The sequence below is a fragment of the Dendronephthya gigantea genome, unplaced genomic scaffold (genome assembly GCF_004324835.1).
Source record: "Dendronephthya gigantea isolate DGI-Jeju-01 unplaced genomic scaffold, DenGig_1.0 000039F, whole genome shotgun sequence".
NCBI lineage: Eukaryota > Metazoa > Cnidaria > Anthozoa > Malacalcyonacea > Nephtheidae > Dendronephthya > Dendronephthya gigantea.
The window spans coordinates 173,605-198,228 of record NW_021163049.1 but is presented as its reverse complement, the minus strand read 5'-3'; the positions used below and the strand labels follow the sequence as shown (position 1 = coordinate 198,228).

Sequence of the window (24,624 nt, the reverse complement as noted above, 5' to 3'; positions counted from 1 at the left end):
TTCGATTTTTGTGAATTCCCCGTCGTCTGTTTTTTTTTAATCTTAAATTTCCCGCCCTCAGACGACGACGGTAAGGCTAGATCCAGTCCGTAACAACCGTCGTCTATTATCCGTCGTCTAATCTTAAGGTCGCTAACATCCTCGTCCCCAGGGCCTAGCTCCGTTGCTCTCCACATAGGCCCTGGGATACGCTGTTGAATTTTGTTGGAATTCCGACAAAAAGGCTTGGTCGCATAGAATAGAATCAGGCTAAAATATAAGAAAACATGGCGAGCGCAAAGAATGCAAAATAATGCTGTATTGATGAAACCTTGCTTCAAGAAGCTGTAAATTTTTCACTAACCAAGACTAATAATTCTAACATAACATTAAAAAAGGAACAGAAAGACGCTATTCGTCATATTATTAATGGGAGAGATGTAATCGCCGTCCTGCCGTCGGTGACCGGGTTTGGAAAATCTCTGATATAGTATACCAACTTTTGCCACCTTTATTGGACTTTGTCAAAGCGAAAAGAAGCAATGTTTCTGCCGTATTGCCAGAAACAATCGTTATCGTAATTTCCCCATTAAACGCTGTTATGGGTGTAAAGGCAGGTGCAAATTCAGTTAGGGATTACTGAGTGGGTAATGGTCTTATAATAGGACCTGAACATATACTAGCAGTGGCAAGATAAATCATCACTGATGATCCTCAGCAAGGATTGTTGTCATGCTTTGAAAAACATTTCAATTATTCAGGCAAAAAGAGCCAACTCCCAACAGTTCAATATTATTTTAGTTTTATAAATGCTTTGCAAAATCTAAAATTCATATATAATATAGAAATATGGCAATCCTTCATGTATCCTAATACATTAGACCATAGACTATCGAAGTCTGTGATTCCTTTCGATATGTTTATAGGCTAACAGTATACTATACTTGGCATGCATACTGCTACAATCCCCAATCAAATCCATTCTTGTACACAATTTTTTTTTATTAATGGCATTATTAAAACAGAGTTTGTGTAAGAGAACCTGTCTAACAAAAAAACTGTGTCGGTTACGGTATTGCCTTTGTTGGTTAAATAAAGAAAATGACACTAGTAAATGAGCCAAAAAAAAGTGGTATCAGAGCTGAAACAGGTCAATTGAACCATGATCAGCCAATAACCAATCTCAATAAAAATCACCAGTAATTGACCTCCACTGATTGATTTTTGGTTTTCTGGAGAAATAGCTGTTTTACATACTTTCCCTTAACCAGTACATACTATCCATATTATTACCTGAAATTGTGGCAAAGGATCTTGAAACTCCTATTATGTATGGTAAACTAATTAGGGTTAATTTATCAAACACAAGGTAATGCCCAATGCTTGGTATCACAAGCAAATTCAAATTGCATGACTTGTAACACACAGCAGACTTGTAGCAACAGGCCTGTATGTAAGATTTTGAGCTAGGGGAGGGAGGTAGTGATGTTCCATGGGTAGGGAAAAGAGCAATTTGAGGAAAAAGAGCAACATGGCACAGTTCAAAATTCATAAGTTGAACATACTCTAGGGGGCAGCTGCCCCCTTGCACCCCTGCTGCATATGGCCCTGTGTAGCAATGTTCCAACAAATTATTAACAGGATATACACAAATTGTCTGTTACCAGCTCATCAACTGACAAGTTTTACAGGTCTGCAGCAAGGCTGTTCTCACAACTTATCATCCTCATGCAATTCAAGAACTTGTTAACATGTTTCCTGAAGCTACTTGACAAATTAAATCTTTCTGGAAGTTGTGAGATTATGCATTATTTTAATAATGTACAATAGTTAGTATCAATAGTTAAATATTTTAAATTGTCTACAATATAACTGATTGTTTATATGTAGTGGTAATTGAAATTTAAAGAGTTTTATACAAGGAGTCCCTGAACTATTATATATTTGATGTTGACAGATTATATTTGTTCTTTATATATTAAGTTTCAATATAGTTTTCAAAAAACATCGTTTCATATAGATATGAACAAAAATATTTGTTCTATAATGGACCAAGAGCTTCGTAAATGGTAATAAACATTGTCAATGAGAATAAATGTGTTGCATTTAGCAGTTGTTGAGACGATCAGCTTGTCGGACTAGCATAAAATTCGTTGTTGATTGGCGATTTCACCGCCAAAATTAATCAAATCAATGAAATCATTTAGCGTTGACTCCGATAGCTGTTTTATGGCATGTTTAACCAAGTGATTTCTTTCTTTTGGGTTCAAAATGAATAGCATACGACCTGTTCCAGTTTCTATGAATGTCTTTTAAAAAAATGTAATTCGTCTTGCGCTTTTATACCCCAGTTCGCTGTTTTATACATTGGATTCTAAAGAGGATGTAAAAGGCCCGCTCTTTACCAGCCGCCATGTTTGTTATCAGTGACCCGCAATAAAATTATCGCCCGCAACATTCTTTTAGTGTGAAAGAGCCAATCACGATGAAGGGATCAACAGCGTATCCACTGAGCTATATAATAATTCCTGGAGGACCGGCTCGCCACCAAAAAGTGTCCGCAAAAACATGGCGGATTTTGAGCTTTGCTGACGCCACATGGTTCCTTTTGCTCATGGTAGTTACCACTGACATACCGCGATACAAGGTGAAAAACTGTGTCCATCTCCCTCCTGGTTTTTATGAAAATATTTGAATACTTTTATTCATCTTTTTCGCTTCGCGTTTTTAAAATAACGATAAGAGAAAATGCCTTTTTGCTGCGCTTTTGGGTGCCACAATTCTTTTAACAAGGAAAAAAACTTTTCCTCTCACCGGTAAGTTTCCTCAATACAATATCAAATATTACTTGTAGTTTCAATAAACACAGAAATAGTTTTTTTCACAAATGTAATACCGGCCGAGATGGCGTCAAACTTTTTTACAGTATTACCTAAATACAATGTACACAGGCAGACAGATTGCAGATATATGACGGTTTTAAAAATTATTAATCAAATTAGCTATTATAAAGCGTTTCTTATAGACAGTTATAGTTCATAGGTGTATATGATATGAAAAAATGAAAAACTGTGGTACAGTAAAGGCGGTAAAACCAGTAAATACTGGCAGTGAACGTCAACTTGAGTATATTTATAGTTTTTATATGGCCCCTTTCTAAACATTAATTAGTTTGAAATGTAGATTGTAGATTTCACTTGTAGATTTCCTGATCTCGAAAAAAATCCTGAGTTGCATGCTGTATGGGTGGAGAACATGAATAAGGATGCAGCAGTAAAGTTTATTCCGACGAAAGGGAGTCGTCTTTGCTCGGAGCATTTCAGTGCGGACATGTTGCAACAGGTTGGACAAAGAATGATGCTGCTGCCAGATGCTGTCCCTACTCTATTTCAGGGCTCTCAGGTTTGTACTTTGCACTACTTGTACTACTACCAAAGTAAGGGAATAAGGAAAACCTATATGAATGATACCAGATATCACATAATACTGCAATTCCTTTTTGAAATTATTATCAGAGGCATGAATTATTGCCCTAGGTGTGAGCAGTGATATGTGAGCTATTGCTTTTATTCGATAAACTGTATAGAAAATGTCATAGCTAGCTGGAGTACAATAAAGTATTCTCATTTGCACTGTGCTCTAAGGATGGCAGTCAGCTCAACTGTAAATAATCTATTTTTGCCATATTTCACTTTATCCTGTTTTAAAAAAAAATAATATCCAACACAATTGGGGTGTCATGATTCTTAAATAGGCAAAATATTTATCAGGATTAATCTATTTAATTAGGCCCTGGCTGATTGAGGTTGACTGTTTTATATTAAAATTATCTTCATCTTCCAGCATATGGATTTGGAATTTTCAAAACTTGAAACATTAGGTAATCTGGAAAAAGAGTTCATGTAACCATGCAAACAACTTTAAATTTCATTTGGTTTACAAAATGCTAGAGATTGAGTGCTCAATATACCATGTACAGTAGGTAGAGCAGATATACTTCTTAGGTCATAATGATGCTAATCATATCAGCCCTACCTAATTTATTGACATTTTATACTGTCAGGTTATGGTGAATGAAGATCCTGTTGCAGTAGATGATCATTGCATTGGGAATGAGGTTATAGATGCAGGTTATGATGATAATGAGTCCATGGAAATAGACGTCATGGATGAAACAGTGAGTGATGTTGCTGATAAGGAAAGTATGCTCGAGATGATTGATGATGTATCCGAAGAGAACATGCTTAATATACAATCAGAGAGTATGGCTGACAATGTAAGTATGACTGAAAAAAAGAGAAAGCATTCTGATGTGGAAATTAGCATGAGTGAGGTAAGCAATTTGAATGAAACAGGTAAGAATGCTGTCAGTCATGATCACACATATTGTGTCAGTAAATCTCCCAGTAGTTTGAAACGACAAATGGATGATATGGTGGATGAAATGACAAACATGAAGAGAAGATTAACAACTTCCCAAAAGAAAGCCAGACGGCTAAAAAGAAAGGTTAGCACATTGACTGATGTGGTAAGTGAACTGAAAGAGAAAAATCTTATTAATAGTGATTGTGCTACTATATTAGAGAGTACCCTTTCCGGAGTTCCAAAGGAACTCATGAAAAGGATAACATCGCAAAAGAAAAATCCTGGCGCGTATCCGCCTGAGCTCAGGTCATTCGCACTGACCTTGAAATTTTATTCGACAAAGGCATATAATTATGTCAGGAAAAGCTTTAATCTAGGGTTGCCACACGTATCGGTGATTCGATCATGGTACACCTCGATGGACGGCGAACCTGGTTTCACGAAGGACGCGTTGACAGCTTTAAAAGCGAAAGTTTTAGCTGCAAAAAGAGATGGTGGCAAAGAAGTTGTTTGCGCTCTGAACTTGGACGAGATGTCCATACGTAAACATATCGAGTGGGATGGTAAGAGAATGCGTGGCTATGTCGACCTCGGAACGGGTATTGAAAATGACTCGCTGCCTGAAGCAACCGATGCGCTGGTGTACATGGCCGTTTGCGCAAATTCGAGATGGAAAATACCCTGTGGATATTTTCTGGTGAATGGACTGACTGGTGAACAGAAGGCAAACCTGACGAAAGAATGCATTGAGAAATTGCACGAGGTTGGAGTGAAGGTGATTTCATTCACATGCGATGGTCCTTCTACCCACCAGGCAATGTTGAAGGAGCTCGGAGCCAAGCTGTCAACTGATGACCTGCAAGTGTATTTCAAGCATCCGTGTGACCCCGAAGCCAAGATCTATGTGTTTTTAGATGCTTGTCACATGATAAAGTTAGTACGGAACGTCATGTCGGACTGGAAAGTTCTGAAAGATGAAGATGACAACACCATTCAGTGGCAATTTATCGAGAAATTGCATCAGTTGCAGGAATCGAAGGTTTACATCTAGCTAATAAGCTTCGAACAGCGCATATCAAGTGGAAGCCCCAGAAGATGAAGGTAAATCTTGCGGCGCAGGCGCTCAGTTCGAGCGTTGCTGATGCGTTAGAATACTGTGAAGGTAAGCTGAAATTACCACAATTTCAGGGATGTGGTCCAACAGTGAAGTTTATTCGTATTTTTGATCGCCTGTTTGATGTTCTGAATTCCAGAAACCCGCTGGCGAAGCATTACAAAGCGCCAATCAGGAGATCGAATTACCAGTACACGAAGAAGTTTCTGGACCAGGCGAGCGAGTACATTCGAAATCTGAAGGATCCAGAAGGTGTAACAGTTTTCAAGACAAGAAGGAAAACAGGATTTCTTGGTTTCCTTATTTGCATCAAATCAGTTTTGGGATTGACTGACGATATGGTTATGAGTGAGAAACCAGTCCTGGATTATCTCTTGACGTACAAGATGAGTCAAGATCACTTGGAGTTGTTCTTCGGTGCTGTGCGAGCATGCGGAGGGTGGAATAATAATCCAACCACACGCCAGTTTGTAGCCGCGTACAAACAACTGCTGATGAGACACAATATTGAAGGAGGACGTGGAAACTGCATCGCACAAGATGACACGGAAATATTGAATGCTCTTCAAGACCAGTGTGAAATTGACGAGTCATCCACTGGGATTTCAGATGTGACCATTGCCAGAAGATATGACTTAGAGTTGAGACAGCCAGCAGCCGTCGATCATGATTATTGTGACGTGTCCAATGTCATAGAACTGTCGGAATACAAAGAGGCTGCAATATCATACATCGCTGGGTATGTGGTGAAGATGGTAATGAAAAAGATCAAATGTACGAAATGTACAACGGTTTTGACGACGACCAAAGAGGAGATTCCAGATTTGTTCGTAACGTGGAAGTCGAATGGTGGTCTGATATTGCCATCACATGGCGTTATCAAGATCTGTGAAGAAACGGAGAAGTGCATCGTAAGAATGCTGAACTCAAATCAAGGTGGTTTACCGCAAAGCGCCGGGATTTCGAATGCGATTGCCAAGACTGTGTTAGAAATCTGTGTTAGAGGTGGGGTCTTCAGCACCTTAGATGAACACATGCTTGATTCGAGTGCAGACGATAACCACGTTCTTGCTTTGATCAAATGCTGCTGTCAGAGTTACGTGACGATCCGTATGCATCATTTATGTAAGTTGAGGAATGCAAGAATGCACGAGAAGGTAGTACGTAAACAGTTCTCAAAGCTTGTGCTATTCAAACACCAGTAGAGTTCACTGGACCTGGGCACTCTTGTGGTGCTTCCGAGGTGATTGCCCGTATACCTAGTAATACAATGTTCATAAATGGAATTCAATTATTCATTTGCCTAAATTATCAAATTGATTTACAATATCAATTACATTTTCTGATTCATGATTTATTTTAACAAGAAAAGAGGTTTGTAAACCTATAATTAGAAATTTGCCAAGATAGAAACTATTTCAAAACATGTGCTAGACATGAACATTGTATTTTGAGCGGTGGGGCGTCCTGGCACAATATAAGTTGTGTTGCGAGGAAGTGTGCATTGCTGATAATGCAAATTGTCAATGATACCTGCACATTGTGGATGTGTTCGAGGTTTGACAGAGTTTGTGAATTATTGTGTGGTGTTTGAATATATTGGTGGATGTAGCACACCTGCACATTTTACATATGCATAGACAGGTTTGACCCGTGAAATTCTAATAGCACGCATCAAATTATCACATAGGCAAGTATTAACTAATTGTTTTTCCTAGTTATGTTTCTATATTTAGTTAAATCTGCATTTCAGCAACTGTAATTTTACTTTCTGTTTATTTTTAGGAGAAGAAAAAAAGGTGCCAATTGAACATGTGACTTAATCAAATTGTGAAAAATAATTTCAAGGAATATGTACAATTACTTTACATTCAAATAATTTAATCATAAGATTAACATCAGGTGTTAAATTTTATAATTTTATTTAATTGCTATAAATAAGCAGTTAGTATATAATAATATACATAAATTTAAGACAGATTATTTTATATGAAGAGCCAACATCATAACTCTGCCAGGTATACTGTTTCCTTACACTTTTTTTGAATTGACAACTGCAAGACTCAAGAGATATATGTTGAAGATACAAATGGGAACCATATAAATTAGCACTGACTACTGATCAAGATCCTCCACTGACTACTATAGCACTGACTACTGATCAAGATCATCCAGGATCCTACAAAGTGTTAAAGCAATGGTACTTTTTCTGCAACAAGGCAAAGAGAAAGAAAGAAAATATGGAGCAGAAATGGTTGTCATACAGATATAAACAAATGATTATGTATCTTCTAAATGGATGAAAATAATATCATCATGGGCCTAACTGAACATATTTTATTCCATAACATATATTTGAAAATGCAACATACATGCCAGCTCTCAATTTCATTTCATAGCTGTCATTTTGCAAAGTATCATGGGGGAACGAACCTTCTTCTGGTCATGGATATAATAGATAGAGGAAACGAAATGAAATCAGGAAGTTACAAAATAATGTTAATGAAGAAGATTAATTAATTATCAACAAACTTTCACAGACAATGTGGAATGATTTTGGGGACAATTTGACTGAAGAAACAAGAACAGTTGCTAATTCATCAAAGGTGTCAGTGAAATATCACATGCTTTGGTTATAGTTATGAATGAATGTTCTCTTAGTATTTGTAAATTTATATATGTAAAAATAAAAAACTTTTAAAATTATATACTAGCGAGTACAATGTACATTATTTTATGTCAAACTGTAAGTAGTATGTATCATATATTTGTTTTCTGGAGGCTGGGATAGGCAAATAGAAATTGTTATTATTGTTTTGTAGTGATTGTAATATACTCGTGTTATGCGTTATGGGCGTTATGGCTCAACCCAGAAATACAATTTTTATTTTTGAACGTTTATATTACTTTTAGTTTATATTAGAAGGTTATTTAATTCAAGTGCTAAAACAGAAAGATGGTGTTTAGAGAAGGATCTTATGTGAGAGGTATGGTACACACCTGATATTATTACATTATACTGTATTCTGGCTGTCCACAATCGATCACCGTGTTATTGTTAGCTCCTTCCGTGCACACCCACACACCTCCGCTTTCACACCCCCAATATTGTTTATTTTAATGCCATACTGCCGATTCTAATTGTGCAGTAATATGCAATTATAATAAAACCAGATTGGCTATTTGGAATTAGATTGCCGCCTGCGTAAAATATGCAAGCGCGTGTTGGTAACTTGACGCATGTTCATTTCAGCTAAAAAATTTCCCTGCTCCGTTTGAATTTTACATATGCAGTCAAGTAGAAATAATTAATTCAAGTGATCGCAGTTCAAAGGAAGCATGCGATAAAAAAATATTTGTCGTAAAAATGGTAGATCAAACTCCGGAATTCAATTTATGTAAATTTCAATTGACAATTAGAAATCGTTCGAAGTGCAATACTTCATGTTGTATCAACATTGTTTTCTGTGTCTGCACCAATCAAAAATCAAATTTATTTCGCGCGCTTTTTATCCATACAGCTATATCCCATATATACAGGTTTTTGCAGCTAGGAAGGCATTAAATACAACGCTAAAAAGGTTTTTAGAGTGGCACTTTATTAATTATTTTTGACTTTATTAAATATTTAATGGTATATCTTCTATATAATTTTTTTCAAAGCAGGAAGATGGTCGATAACGGGAATGAAAACGATATTGATATAGGTACGTGAATGATTGTTGTATTTGAACTTCGGGTTTAGCTCAAAATCTTTTTACTGAGCCATGAGATTTCGTAGATAAATTGTCCTTCCAGAATATGATATATTTCGTGCTGGCATTTAAATAAATTATCTAGACCGACATTAATTATCTCCCACTTTAAGTCTTTATGTTGCGTTTTCGCCGCAGGGCAAGCAGATGAGGAAGAAATAGTCAAGGAAATCGAGGACATGGAAGGTACTTTTTTACGCACTTTCATGACAATTTTAATATCATGATTTAATGATAATCCCGCATTTTTTTAAAAACAGCAGGCTTGTCGGACCCCGAAGGCGAACTATAATGAGAGTCTGAAAGTAAAAGCGGTAAAACACCACGGTGCGATAAAGTAAAGTTTATCTTTCTATTTTCTAGTCGAGAAGGGGCAAAAAACAACGATTGAAGGTATTTGGGATTTATATTCTTTGACATTTTATCTTTTCTTGCTTTATTACTTACCAAGAGAGAGAGAGAGAAACCTACCGAGATTGAAAATAAACAAGAAGTAATGAACATGTAATGAAATTAAAGATTGTCTTTTATTTTCTAGATGAGAGCAGGCAAAAAGAAACGTTCAAAGGTATTATTTTCTATATATTTCGACATTTTACATTTTAATAGAACAATACCTTTTATATATGGGTGTCTTATGCCCGTTTCGAAATTTTCATTTTGCCTAATGTTTATGAGTTAAAGTCTTTCATTAAGTTCATTTGCATTCAATTTGGCACCTGAAAAGTTCAACGACTGAAACGGGTCTTAAGATGCATAAAACTATTTAACCTATAGAGCCTATTTAACAACCTTTTCCTTTAGGCGAGTGTCATAATTGTGGACTTAGAGGTCACAAGGCTTGGCAATGCAAGAGTGGTATGTTTTTATTATTTTTATATTTTAGTATATACAACGATTATTTTGAACAAGTGTCTTTTCTCCTTTATAGAAGGCAAGAGAAGTACAAAATTCAGAGGTATTGAAACTTTGCTTACCATGACTATGTTGTTTTTATTGTGGATATTTCCACAGTTCTAACCTAGCTAACAAATTTTCATTTCCAGGAAAATGTCATAATTGTGGCCTAACTGGCCATAAAGCAAGGGAATGTAAACAACGTACGTTTTCCTCTTTAGTTCATCTTGAATAAATATCCATTCACCTAAATGAAGCAATAACAACATATTTGTATTTAGACTCCACAAAACAAAAAATATATTTATTGTTTATTTATTGCAGCCAAAAAACGAGTTCAAAGCAGTAAGTCTAAAATTCCATGATTTACCTATTATTAACAAATTATATGGTGTCCTATTAGTTGGTAAATGCATCTTTGACAGCAGTAAATTTTCCTTTAACAGCATGACATATAAGTATTTTCAAGTACATTGATATTGAGGTCAGTTCCCACCTGGCACAACTGGACCAAGCTTTCTTGATCTATGTTAATATTAGTTACAAGTTAATATTATCTATGTTTGTTATGGGCTATTGATCACAACCCCTAATGAATAAATCTCCTTCCTTTGTAGAGAGAAAATGTTTCAATTGTGGCAGACTGGGCCATATTGCACATCAGTGCAAATACCAAAAAATGAAGCCGGCCCTTAAATACATTTTAAAAAATTGTACAAATTGTACAATGAACATTACTGGAGCCACTTTGCCCAACAAAGATTAATCTGGGTATCATCCGGCTATTTATAATTGTTCTTCATTGAATTTAATATTCTTTGTGAAATTTTTTAATTGTACTTGGGCCAGTTGTTCAAAGCTAATTAAGTGTTAACCCCGGGTTAAACTTTAATTCCCTGTTTGTTTCAAAAGATTTACAAAATATGGCTTTAGTCAGACCAGAAAATATTTATGAAAAAAGACATTGGTGAAGACTTAATTTATAAATAAGCAATTGAAATTGATGTAAAGATTTGCTTTAATTAACCCTTGGTTAAGCTGACCAGATTTTGGACAACCAGTCCCTGGATAATTACATATAAATTTAACATTTCACATGCCCATGTTAATCTTTGTTGGGCACATTGGCATTTATTAATTGTTGACTAGTGAATAATATTAATGTATCTCAATTCAACGCATAACAATGTAATTTTAAATTAAATTTACTGTAATCAGTGTTCAATAAAATATTGAAATCGTTCACTTAGTTATTCCTTACCTTTTAAACACGACGATGTCATCATCAAAGGTCACGATTAAAGAGCATTTCTTCTTATTATTGTTGCTTGGACTACAAAAGCAGTTTGGTAATTATAGAAACCACATGTTTATAACCAGCGAAATCAAAATATGGCTTTTAGATTTTTTGCCTTTGTATTTCAAATTTTTAATACAAATGACATTTATAAGAAAAAGTTATAGCTAATACGACTTAGCCAGCTTATTAAAAGCAAAGGGACAGTCGAAAAAGCCAACAACATTTGATTTTAGACGAAAATCACGACAAGTGCGAAGGTAATCTAAACAAAATTAACAAATATCTATTTGAATTCAATACGGTTAATGTGCGGCATATCCTAAGAGCGATTTTCATAAAAAAAATGGTACCTGCATTGGTCCTGCAATTCTGGTGCGGTTTGATTTAAAAATATATTCTCCTCAGTTCTTGAGATTTCAATACTTTGTTCAGATTTTACAGCAGACAAAGAACTTTTTTAGTATAAAAAATAATCTACGAGAGGACAAAATCCAGGGGGGAGAATGCTGCTGTAGCGGGCTCACAATTGAGCCTGGTCAGTGGTAAATACCATGGCCAAAAGGAACCATGTGGCGTCAGCAGAGCTTCTGCGGTTGCGCAGAAGGGCGAAGTCCGCCATGTTTTTGCGGACAAAAAGATGGCGGCGAAGTTACCGAAAAATGACGAGCCGGTCCTCCAGGAATTATTATATAGCTCAGTGAGCGTATCCCAGGGCCTATGTGGAGAGCAACGGAGCTAGACCCTGGGGACGAGGATGGGTCGCTAATAATTCCTGGAGGACCGGCTCCCTGCCAAATCGTGTCGCCAAAAACATGGCGGATTTTGAGCTTTGCTGACGCCACATGGTTCCTTTTGCTCATGGTGGTTACCACTGACATACCGCGATACACAGCCAAAAATTGATCAGGTTGTTCGGTGTTGTTTATCGAACAATGCCTGAACAACACTGTTATCAATGTTGAACAACGTTGTTCAACCGACAATCGTTATCAACATTGTTCTAACAACTTGTTCACGCTTGATCAACGAACAATGGTTCAACAACATGATGGAACAAACTGCAACAGGGTTGATGAAACATGCTTGACAAATGCTGTCAGAACAATGTTGTTCAGCGCTGTTTATTCATCAAGCGTCAACAATAATGTTCGAACAAGCGGGAACAACATTGACGAAACAACAAGTTGTTCTCAACTGTTCGAACAACCTTTATAAGCATTGTTGTCAATGTTGAATATTTATTGACTTCCGCCTTGACCTTGTGTAATGTGTCAGGCATTTGGCGGGCGTTAGCGACCCGCGACGATGACTGTACTGATTCGATCATATTTGACAGTTTGTTTTGAATCACTTCAACGCGCCTTTGTATGGCAGATTTAGTTTTATTTTAAACTAAGAGTACTTGGAAACTATTTACGTTCGCATTCTAAAACATCCAACAGAATGTATTCATATCAGTCGCTTGGTCATTGACTTTATAGGCCGTATTCTGTGGCCGATTATCGTTCAGTTTCGTTGCCCCCCTTCGGGCACTACTTGAAAACACGATAGAAAATTAGGATAAATTATAGAAAGTCTAAATTCACTTGTTTTCACCTTCACAAACCTGCAGTTTTCGAGCATTTCATCTTCGAAAAATCAGTAAATTTGCATGTTTTGCAATACACCGACGCCATTTTGATTCAGGAAATGTATTGGATACTTGGTGTAATATACGACATATATTGCAGATTCAGCAGTTTTATACCAGGATTTAAATGAAGTTTCCAGCATTTTTGCGGGGCAAGCAGGTTTCAACAAGGAAGCTTTGAGTCAAGTTTTACGAGGTTTTTCACAAATTTTCATAGTTTTTCTAAACTAAATTAGTCAGAGAACAGACAAAATTAATCGGAAAAACATCCGACATTTTGTGATTTTTTTATAGCATTCTGCTCTTGGAATTTACAAATAAATAAGAACAACTTTATTTACACGCATCAAAATATCCACGAGCGTTTTCTTTCTAGTCAATTTATATAAAATAATTACTACACAATTCTTTTAATCTGGGAAAATCTGGAGCGTGTTCTCCCTCCCATGCTGCAGCAACGCTTTTACAGGTTAAAAGCCAACGCTTCTCTTTCTTCTTAGAATTGAATTGTGGTAATTCTTCCATTGCTGATCTTTCTTTCTTTGACCCGAAAAGAAAACACATAACAAATTGGCAGACAACAAAGTCTGGAATTTTGCAAATAAGAAAAGAACGCATTATCCTACAACCTTACTACCCCATACACTGATGCTACTCTCCTTTATAATAAACTAACTTGCTATAGTTAAAACTATATAATACAGAAACAACATACTGCGTATCTTAAATCAATTTCAACCAAATAAAATTGTGGGAGAATTACAAGAGCCTTATGATTTCAAAACACAAATGAAACGTTGAACTCAACCCTTTTAATCGGACAGCTAATACCACAACTCATCATCGACGTCATCTCCGAAATCCAGAATAGATCCTGATCCTTCAAGTTCATCATCGTCATCAGATTGAGCCAGGCCATAACTGCTATTATTCTCATTACCATCTTCAACCACTGCATTCTGGCAATCACCACACAAACATAGGTCGGTGCATTTTAAGTCAGCCTTTTTGCAGGAATAACGCATGGTCGAGCATCCAGTCTTGCACTTTCACTCAGCACACTCAATTTAAGATCGCGGAGCGGGTGGGCGTGTCATCCAAGTTATCTCTAGCTCTTTATCGTCAAACGTCCAGCCATTGCCAACCGGTGATGAAAGATCAATTTCTGCACTTAAACACTGATACTATGATGCTGCTTGATTGCTAATGCCATTACCGGTAAAAGCATGAAAGCCTGGTAAACAAGGAGCAACATCTACGCCCAAGAATTTCGAGATAATTGCTACAAATACGCAACGACGTCCATCTCCCGTGCCAGTCAAAAGAAAATCTCTTTTTGCATCTGTTGTTGCATGGTAATCGCAGGTATAAGAACATCTGTATCAGGGATTTTGATAACAACTTTATCGTACGTTGCTGCTGCGTGGTTAGCATGTAGAATTAAACGAGTGTCTGCTTTTTCGTGGTTGCTATGAAGCGAAGACACCTCATTACTTGTAACACTATCGTTCGGGGAATCACCGGGATATAAAACATAGCATCTTTCTTTAGCAGTTACGTACATAGTTGAAATGGAAAACCACCGGGAGGAGTCCCATCACCTCCAGTGTTCACATAAAAAATATATGAGGGATTCCTTGTTTTCACCGGATCTTAAACACTTTTTCCACTATTTTGGAACACTCTGATCTTTTCCGAAGATGTGAACTTTCTGGACTCCTTTTTCACTTTTCAGCTCTTCGTTGTCTCTCTGCATCATCGCCAAATGTTTTGCATTTTCCTTTCATCGACTGAATAACATTGACTTCTGGATTTCCAGATTCAGGTTCCAATACTTCAGCAAGTTTAGACTGGGCCAACTTGGCAGTTTTCACAAGTCCTCTCACGTTTTCATAAGGAAAATGTTTGAAATTTGTTCTCTTTCAACTTCGTAAAGATGTCTGGGTCTTCGCTCAAAAAATTCGTTTTTTTAGTGGATTGATGATAATAAGATAAAGGCGTTGGTAATTAACTTTGTAAAAAAACTGAGATGTTGTAAATAGTTTTGTTGAGAAAACGTGTGTATTATAAAAGTAGTTAATATAAAACAAAGGTTAAGCAGGAAAGGAATTGTGTAGTAATTATTTCATATAACTTGACTGAAACAAAACGCCCGTGGATGATTTTGATGCGTGTAAGCAAAATTGTCTAAGTCTTCTCTGACTAATTTAGTTTAGAAAAACTATGAAAATTTGTGAAAAACCTCGTAAAACTTGACTCAAAGCTTCCTTGTTGAAACCTGCTTGCCCCGCAAAAATGCTGGAAACTTCATTTAAATCCTGGTATAAAACTGCTGAATCTGCAATATATGTCGTATATTACACCAAGTATCCAATACATTTCCTGAATCAAAATGGCGTCGGTGTATTGCAAAACATGCAAATTTACTGATTTTTCGAAGATGAAATGCTCGAAAACTGCAGGTTTGTGAAGGTGAAAACAAGTGAATTTAGACTTTCTATAATTTATCCTAATTTTCTATCGTGTTTTCAAGTAGTGCCCGAAGGGGGGCAACGAAAATCGTTTTCTAAGCGACTTTTCGTGCCAGAGAATACGGCCTATTAGATCATGTGAATTATGTCATCGTTGGAAACTCTTGAAAAGGTCCTCGTGGTTGGAAATTAGAATCCTCGTCAAACAAGTATACCACTATGCCAGTCTGAAATTCAAAGCCTTTACAAGGAGATATTGATGACGGCGGTAGCGATCAAGACTTATTACCACTTTATAATATTCTATCACATCCGACTTTATAATATTCTCAAAGACTCAAAGTGGATTGTAAATTATCCTTTTCTGACGACCAAATGGCGCACTGTCATTGATGGCCGCAAGTGATTGTTAAAATATGGTAATGAAAAATGTTCTTCTTCTAAGCAGCAAACGAAAAATTTATTGACAACTATTGATTGCTACTATTATTATTACTAATGTTTCTAAATAACTGATATTTTTCAAAATTCAAATCAACGTCATTTTTTAAATTTTTTAAATTGTTTTTATCCTCTTCATTCTTCATGTAGGATTTCCTCCCACTCGGATGCAGAAGGCCCTCTTGCACCATATCTTCTTTCCTTCCATGTTTGGAAATTAATCCAAAACTTATCATCCTTCACGCAATCATCCCTTCCGGTTTCAGCCACATATACTTTCTGGAAAAAAGGAAGGATAATGGTGAGTTAACGTTGAGAAAACTGTTCTTTTGCTGTTGTTTTTTGAGTACATTTAATCTAATCTACATACATCAAGCCTAGTTTCTAAAGTCAAATTCAAAAAACCTTGCTCCACTGCATGGTATGGTAAATTTTGCCAAAAAGGTTACCATTACATGCTAATTTACAAACCTATTTCCCCAATTACATAATCCTATAGCACTGGTAGTTAGATACTAGTAAATAGATAACTAATAGTTTTTTTTATTGGATCAGGCCATCCAAACATGGAAACCATAAAGTAATTGTTTAATCATATATAATCTTTTTATATAGAATGGAATTAATTTGATCTTGCAACAAGCAAGAAGTACAAATTATGTGTGATAATCTTACCACAAGAGCAGTGTGATGATGCACTGTACTCTCTAGAGTAGCATTGAACTTCACACCTAGCAGCCCACAAATCTTTGAAGAGAGCTCCTTGATTGAAGCTTTTTCCATGGCTGACCAGTTCCCAATTCCAAGTATCTGAGGTGGAGAGACATTTAATTTACTAAATTTATTATTTAAACACTTATTTAATCAAGAAGCATTTTGGATTGATGAAATTTTACCCTTCTCCTCTCTTCACTTCTCCAATATGTGAACTTTTTCCCCTCAAATTTGTCAACCTTGCTCATTAGCTCTTCAATTTTTAGCCCGTATGGTGAGTTCTCGAACTCAATCCGTAGTTGTTCCTTAATTCAAAATCATATCATAATATTGCATAAAACAAAATGTAGTGTATTTCTGAAAATATTTAGTGTTGTTATGCATATGTATGTATGTGTGTATGTACACACTTACAGTCTTGCTTTCATTGGTCTTGGGAAACCGTCCAAGTTGAATGTATGCCTTTGCCAATATTTTCGTTACATTTGTCTGTTATAATAGTTTTAGTAAGTAGATTATAAAAAAAGAATAAAGTCTTATGTGCCAAATATAACGCAAAAAATGCATGGTTGTTTATAAATAAATACTGACTGCATGGCTTGATTTGGCCAAGTCAAATTCTTGCTTGTCAAACTTGGAGCCCAGATTCTTTATTGCCTTCTCCATTGTTGCCTGCCGTTTCTGCACGTCTTTGACCATTTCTTTCAGCTCTCTCAATTCCTTTAGATCATCGTCTCCGTGTCCGGCTCTCTCAGTAAATTCGGGTCTTGCGTTTCGGAATCATCTGGCAAAAAAATGTCAAAGTTTATTCAGTACTATTATGTCTATGTACAGACAATTTCAGAACAATACTAAATATTAAAATGTAATATTGTTTACCGTCAAATATATTAGCAGGAAAGTTCCCACGGCCATACGGTCCTCTCCTCTGACTTTGTGCGTTTCTCGTGCTGCCGTTGAGGGCAATGTCAACATCGTTCAGCAAATTGTTTCGCCTACAGTGTTTCGGAAATTATAAGACCAGATATTCGAAATAATGATGAAACGCGTCAATTTATATTATATTTACCTGCGTGAAGCTCCCAATGCTCTTAATTCATTGGTTGTCATTTTTCAAATTAAATATGGCGCGAAATTTGGCCTTAAAAAACTCTGCTTTAAAATATGTTTTAGCAAAAGCATCCATGCGTTGTTGTCCTTTACTGGCTCGACCAATCAGGTACAAGTACCTACGTAAATCAACCAATCAAAATCGCTAAATGCGAAGCGGGAAAATTTTTTGCCAGGCAAGCACGTCGCGGGGAATTTAACAAAACAAAGGGATATTTAATTTGGTAAATAAAAATTCTTGATTTAATTTGAACGCAAAAATGAAAAAAAGAACATGTCGATATCATTGTGACATCTGTGCAGTTAATTTTGAGTTCGTGGGATAGGTATTCTGTCCATTTAACCTCAAGAGGACATCGTATGAAACAGCTCGCGACAAGGACGACGACACAAAATATCCAGCTGGTTTCTGACACATTTGAACCCACCGACGTATATGCCACAAGTCAACAGGAATTTTATTCATGCAAGAACCAATGTGCGAAGATATTAGCTTTGAGAATAACTCTGACAGTGGAAGCGACGATACTTTCAGTGACGTCGCCCTGAGCGACTCTGAGCCGGAGCAAAGCGATAGCGAGGAAGAAAGCGACAGAGAAAATATGCTACGACCATCTGAGCAAGGCAACGGCTTATACTTTCCGTTTCCGTCTGAGATATTTTTTCTGCTTTACAGCTACGTCCATAACGTTTCCCGACCGAAGGTAATTTTTCATTTATCATCAAAGAATTGAATTGAATAAAGCGATTTGACGATTTTTGCCCTGATGTAGTGTATGACGAAGTGTTTCTAGTTTTCAAAGCCGGGTTAACTTTACCATAACTCTGATCGCAGGTACTTCTGAATTCGCTCCACCGCGGATGGAGGACTAAAAAAAGCCACCAGCACCGCGAAAGGTTTCCTAAATAGCCGCGTAACACCAATAACAAGGCGTGAAACACATGTAAAAATAATGTGTTTTACGCCTTGTTATTGGTGTTGGGCGCACACATAGATAAAAGCCTCTATATAAGCGCCCTGGTCCTGGCGTATTATGCGTCTTTAGTAGTTGAAAACGGCCATTAATTATTTCAGTCTGGAGTAAAACATCAATTCTTGTCGTACAACCAGTCAAACACACACCGAACTACAGCAGCGAGTTTCATCTACAGATAAGTTGCAAGGTTTCCCTCTCCAAGATTATTTGTTTCATGCTAAAACAGTGTGCATGCATTGCACATGAACCTATTTCATAGCTTCTAGGGGCGGCAGAACAGGGGCTAAGAAGTACATTTGTAACAATTTTCAAATAAATTTTTAGAATATCGATACTATATTCGTATTTCTGGTTGGCATGGTTAAATTTTTTTATCATTTTTTTATCATCAGTTACTGCTCTCCATTTTCATAACCAAATAGTTCGCAAAAGAAAACAATAATGCAATAGCTATTTATACCATCAATTGTAATCATTATAATCTAGTCAATTCTGCTATTTAAATTGCTACTTTCAGTCTCGTGCAGACCTAGATTTTCTGTGGATGATATTCAAGAAACTTCACGTAGATGTTCCTTCCCTTAATTCAGTGATTAATTTCAAAATTAAGGGAGTAGAGGAGTTACTACAGCCACAAAAGGTAAATATTACACGATGCGGTTGGGTTTCCATGTCTTCCTGTATTATATACAGATTAAAGCCCGACTAAGATCGTTAAAAAAAGGCCAATGTACAAAGTGCAATTAAGGCCATTTATTAACACAGGTAAACATTTCAATTTCTAGGATTATTACAACGGCTATCCATATTACTGGTTACGGCCTTCGGATATCGTTCAACTTCAACTCGCAATACCAACCAGAGCCAGTGCGCTTATGAGATTTCCAGAAGAGACGACACGTATATTAACGAGATGCCACAGGTTAGATTTATAGGTACAACCATAGGCGTACGGGCAGATTTTCATACGTACGGGGGCTGGACTAAATTTGTCCGAAGACATGACGTCATAGATTTCGTGACGTCATCATAAAATTATATGATCTGAGAAGACCACAGGTGACAGACTTTCCTTTGAAAGGCTATCATTTACAGTCTGTGGATATGCGTAAGAATCGAAACCAAATCCAATCTACGCTATTTGTAGTAAACCTGTAAAAATTGAACTTGTTGAAATACCTCTAAATAGACCGTTGTAACGTCGTTGCCTGAATGACAAGACACGTTTTGCCCGAAAAGGAGGAGGGGGAGCCCAGCTTCACTTTCCCGTACGCCTATGGGTACAACTTTGTCCAAATGTTTTATACCATGCACACGAAGCAAGATAACGCGTACACTGAACTGCAGAATGAACAGTACATGTATTCCCTTTGATACAGGGACGCAAGTGGTTGGAAAACGAAGACTTTCAAAGCTCATCGATCTCTGTGAACGGAACGACGTATTATCTGAAAGATATCGTGAAATTTTTATCTGACGGGGATATATATATAGGAAAACTAACCAAATTCTTCGCTAAGGTAAGTGTGCAGTGCTTTAAAAACAGATTCCATTAAGATTGTCCGGCTTCCAGTCCTCTCCGAACACGGAACGGATGATGGGTTGTCGATTTTTTAGACCCATATATTAGGTTGGCTTTCCACGTTTACCTAGGAACTTTAGAGAATAAGGGGCTACGATTTTGGAAAGATAATCATACTCGAATCAGCTGAACTATATTTGTAACCGGCTTGCGACTTCTATAGTGTCAGTTTAATTTTAGGTCATTCGCAACCAAACGGAAATTTTGACAAAAATCGAATATATTCAAGATGAAGGGGATGGACGTTATTGCATTTGTCCAGATGTGATAGTGACCATCCATACTTCCAGTATCCAATGTAAAGTTGATCTACATCCTCGTCAAATAAAGCAGAAATATGTAAACGAACAAGCGTCTGAAGTATCAGAACAGGTTTGCGCAACTAATAAACTCCTAAACAGTAGCATATATTTATGTAAATCCATACGCGGTTTCTTGTTCTTTGTATAATAACGTTTTATTATTAAAACCTTTTTATCACAGGAAGCCAAAGACATTCTTGCACCACACGTCGACAGGATACAATCCGGTGGAAAAAATCCGACTTCCACAGTTCCGTTGCTCGTCTTTAGCGACGAAACAAGCGGAAACACAACGAAGAAATGGAATCGGTTGGAGAGTTTCTCGATGAGTTTGGCGGGCCTTCCACGAAACGAATTTCGAAAAATCGAAAACATTCACTTTATTAGCACATCTAACGTAGTTCCGTCTGTTGCACTTGGGAAATCCATTGCCTGTGACCTACAAGGTAGAGTCAAAATTTCAAATTATGGTTTAAAACGACAAAAAATAGTGCTACATGCTCAGTCTTTTTGTCTCATTTCGTTGCAGAACTCGAAGAAGGTAAATTAATGTACGACGCGCATTTTAATGAGAACATTTTGGTAAAGTCACCTGTATTATGCGTGTTAGCGGACAATCCACGGGCATCAGAATTCGAACATCACTTGGGAAGCTGTGCAAACAAATTTTGTAGAAAGTGTAAAGTACGTTAATTTCTATATACTTGATAAAAAGCAACTTCCAAATTCGTGACTCGAAATTCGCGGTTTCGGAAATCTAGAGGCAATAAATGGGGGAGAGGCTCTGCCCTTTTGCGTTTTAATACACGATTTTACATGTTATACATGCATGTGTGCGCGAGGTTAAAACATTTAATTACACCATAGGCAACATCTGATAATGGAACAGAAATTCAAGAAATACGAAGTGATGAATACGTTCAAGAGAAGATCCATGAAATACAAGATTGTCCGTATGTTAATAAAAACCCGTTTATTTTAAAATTTTGACTTACCATAGAAATTTGAAACCGTATTTACCCACAGTAAAATTCTTGTTGCCAACACTAGAACTGAAAACCAGAAAAAAATTAAAAGAAGTGAATGCGGAGTAACAGAACAAGGCGGAGCGTTCGACAAGCTGAAGTGCTTTCGTGGAAATAAGTATGTATGCAGATACGGTTCGAAATGTGTGGCGACCCAAATGTGCGATTACTGGCATTTTCACCTTGCAAAACTTGTAGACAGTACATTACTACTGTCTACTACTACTACTGTCTACAATACTACAGTTGAAGGTGTTCTTTAGGTGGTAATAATACCCTTTTGTAAATTTGTGGGATATAAGCAGCAACTTCTATAGCACCTGTTCTATTGGTACTATTAATTACATTTTGCTTTTATTTAGCAAAACTCCTATTGAAATACTGCATACAATTCTACTTGGGCCTGTTAAGTATATGCTATCCAACACAATTCAATCCCTACCTCAGCAATTGAAAAACCAGCTCCATGCAAAGATTCAAGCACTTGACATGAGTGCATTTTCAGCCACAATCAGGGGAAACATCACAAGAAACTATGGCTCATATGTTGGAAGAGATTACAAATTGTGGATGCAAGTTGCTGTCTTTGTTCTGCAAGATATCATTCCATTTGAACAACTCTTGGTCTGGGAATTGTTGAGCGAGGTATAACACCAGATACATAATACATGTGCTGAAAGGAATATAGGAAACATAACATATTAACAATTAACATATGCTTTTGGAATTAATTGTTAGACCTTGGTGACTGTCAATGCACTTTTGAGCAGCAGATAACTCTTCATAATCCTGTGAAAATGGAATCCAAAAATTCTCTATCTCAAGATCTTTATACCTATTCTATGTTCAATATTCATTGTAGATATTCATCTTAGCATATTCAAGTGAATTTGACAAGAGGAACTCAGAAGCAGCAAAGCAGCTAGTCCAAAAATTTACAAATGCAGTGGCAAGAACCTACCCTGAATTTCAAAAGAAGGCTAAAGTACATCTCCTGCTACATCTTGTTGATGACATTGAAAGCCTGGGGCCAGCAAATGGTTTCTGCACTGAAAGGTAAAACCACACATTAACGACAAGATTGAAAAAACACAGTATACCTATATAATTATATAAACATGTTTACAAACTTTTAATACACCAAATAAATCGATATTTTAGATTTGAGGCCTTCAATCATTTCATCAGAGGATTAAATATAAACAGCAACAGGCATGCATCAAGCTTAGATATATGTACAAAATTTGCTAAGATGGAAAGGCTTCGCTTTGTCCTAAGAGGAGGAACATGGGGAAAAGACCACAGGTGACTATATACTTGTAACAAACAAGTTTGCTATAGGCAATATATAGTTGATATCAGATGTGTTTGCAAGAATTGCTTCAGCTTGTCCATGTGCCTTGCATAATATTAATTCCATGTACTCTATATATAACATATTAGCTTACAAGCATCAGAATGCATCAAAAACTTGGCAAAAGAACCAAAGCTGCAACAATTTTTGGACAACATCCCAAAGAAGGAGAGCATGGAAGATAAAGCAATTTATCACCCTGGATGCTTAAGAAAAGTAAACAATTTGTAGTTTATTTCATATTGTAGTTTAGTTCATATATAAATTATAATTTTGTAACAGAAATGAAGTTAAAACTTTAAAACATCAATAATTGACTGCCTCTTTGTTTTAGGGAAACTATGACAAAGGGAAACTGCAGACAAAGCCTCTGAGTGAGTGCCTAGAACAAGTCGCAATTGAAGCAGCTGGTCTCCCTTATGATACAGAAGTCACATCCTTTAAAGCTGTTCTTAGTGAGAGGCAAACTCTTATTAATTCAGGTTCAGCCATTGTATATGTGGATGACCAGCATCAGGTACATATAAGATTAATACAACATGAGTATATGAAACAAATGTTAGAGGCCTCAAATTCATTGTTACAAGGTTAACACATTAGTAACACCTGCAGTTATTATATAGTACCACAAAAGCTTTACTGATGCATTCAAGATAATTGAACATATATTATAGGAATAACCAAATGTATTTACGTTCTCAAACTCTACAATTGACTTATATTCTTTGTAATTACATTCCGATCACCTTATATAATACTTTTAATTTTATTATAACCATTGTTTTCCTGTTCAGTATAGCATTGATCTCATGCGTGGATGTCTCACAACATCATATTTATATATCTTAATTAAGTAACCAATGAACTCACCAAAAATGTGCGCAAAAAAATATTAATCAATCACTGCTTATTTCAGCATCATCTTGGTATTTTCAAAAAAGGAATCAAGATCAAAATCCTGACCAAGAAGTTGTGGCAGTTGAGGAAGTGAGATTCGCCAAAGATGAATTGGAAACCAAATATTCGGAGCATTTCAGTGTCCCAAGGTTGAACTAACTGGGCAAGTGAAATTGTTGTCACCTCAGTGTGTTATTGAACAAGTATGCCTCATCCATGATTGCTCTGCAGGAAGATTGTTGTTATAAAGAGAGTCAAACACTGTGACAGTTGAAAGGGAGGCTGTGAGTAAAGCAACATATAAGTTTGTTCACAACACAAATCATTGTTACTACTTGGTGAACAAGTTTTATCTTGGGGAATCCCTTAAATATTTATATTTCATGAATCTATGTATGAACATATATGTAATCATAATATAGAATTATTACTACAGGGTGTGGTTTCAAATAATGTATGTGCAGTAATTAGTAATTTGACAGTTTAAGCCGCTAATGCATCCTCAAATTAATATTTTTTCATCTCTCAATTCAGACTCATATGAGTATAAGACCTTTGTTTTTATGGAGCTGTTTAATACTTTATTAAAGCAGTTAAAAACTGTTTTATATAAACTACTTTGAAGTTTGAATCGCAGGAGCTTTTATACACGGGAAGAAATATTTATTTGTCAAGCAGTTAGAGACTTAGAGTTAATTTACTTTGCTTATC

At 36.4% G+C, this 24,624-nt stretch overlaps 1 protein-coding gene and 5 long non-coding RNA genes across 8 annotated transcripts; 4 read left to right on the top strand and 2 right to left on the bottom strand.

The window, feature by feature from the left end:
* The first annotated feature begins 7,706 nt into the window (after positions 1-7,706).
* LOC114526585 (cellular nucleic acid-binding protein homolog) lies at positions 7,707-10,949 on the top strand. 3 transcript variants are annotated; one of them, XM_028548184.1, is made up of 10 exons: positions 7,707-8,445; positions 9,125-9,165; positions 9,352-9,399; positions 9,577-9,606; positions 9,752-9,781; positions 10,018-10,071; positions 10,145-10,171; positions 10,260-10,313; positions 10,435-10,455; positions 10,728-10,949. In XM_028548184.1, the coding sequence occupies exons 2-10, from the start codon at positions 9,129-9,131 to the stop codon at positions 10,874-10,876; spliced, it is 450 nt and encodes a 149-aa protein (XP_028403985.1). In that variant the 5' UTR covers positions 7,707-8,445; positions 9,125-9,128; the 3' UTR covers positions 10,877-10,949. The 3 variants fall into 3 exon arrangements, with proteins under 3 accessions (XP_028403985.1, XP_028403986.1, XP_028403984.1); XM_028548185.1 differs by having other exon boundaries at positions 9,122-9,165; positions 10,148-10,171; XM_028548183.1 differs by having other exon boundaries at positions 9,122-9,165.
* Positions 9,861-11,990, bottom strand: LOC114526586. The gene is made up of 4 exons (XR_003687350.1): positions 11,761-11,990; positions 11,372-11,443; positions 10,481-10,635; positions 9,861-10,357 (listed from the first exon to the last, which is right to left on the bottom strand). It is a non-coding gene; the product is annotated as an uncharacterized LOC114526586 (long non-coding RNA).
* A 3,673-nt stretch (positions 11,991-15,663) lies between these two features.
* Positions 15,664-17,368, top strand: LOC114526595. The gene is made up of 3 exons (XR_003687353.1): positions 15,664-15,930; positions 16,103-16,253; positions 16,568-17,368. It is a non-coding gene; the product is annotated as an uncharacterized LOC114526595 (long non-coding RNA).
* Positions 17,369-19,673: 2,305 nt separating this feature from the next.
* On the bottom strand, positions 19,674-23,212 carry LOC114526582. Its single transcript, XR_003687347.1, has 7 exons — positions 23,111-23,212; positions 22,624-22,711; positions 22,105-22,335; positions 21,633-21,689; positions 21,230-21,290; positions 20,806-21,076; positions 19,674-20,201 (listed from the first exon to the last, which is right to left on the bottom strand). It is a non-coding gene; the product is annotated as an uncharacterized LOC114526582 (long non-coding RNA).
* Positions 20,996-22,095, top strand: LOC114526583. The gene is made up of 5 exons (XR_003687348.1): positions 20,996-21,083; positions 21,167-21,321; positions 21,505-21,590; positions 21,688-21,780; positions 22,025-22,095. It is a non-coding gene; the product is annotated as an uncharacterized LOC114526583 (long non-coding RNA).
* On the top strand, positions 22,635-23,490 carry LOC114526584. Its single transcript, XR_003687349.1, has 4 exons — positions 22,635-22,718; positions 22,824-22,967; positions 23,106-23,232; positions 23,351-23,490. It is a non-coding gene; the product is annotated as an uncharacterized LOC114526584 (long non-coding RNA).
* The last annotated feature ends 1,134 nt before the right edge of the window (positions 23,491-24,624 follow it).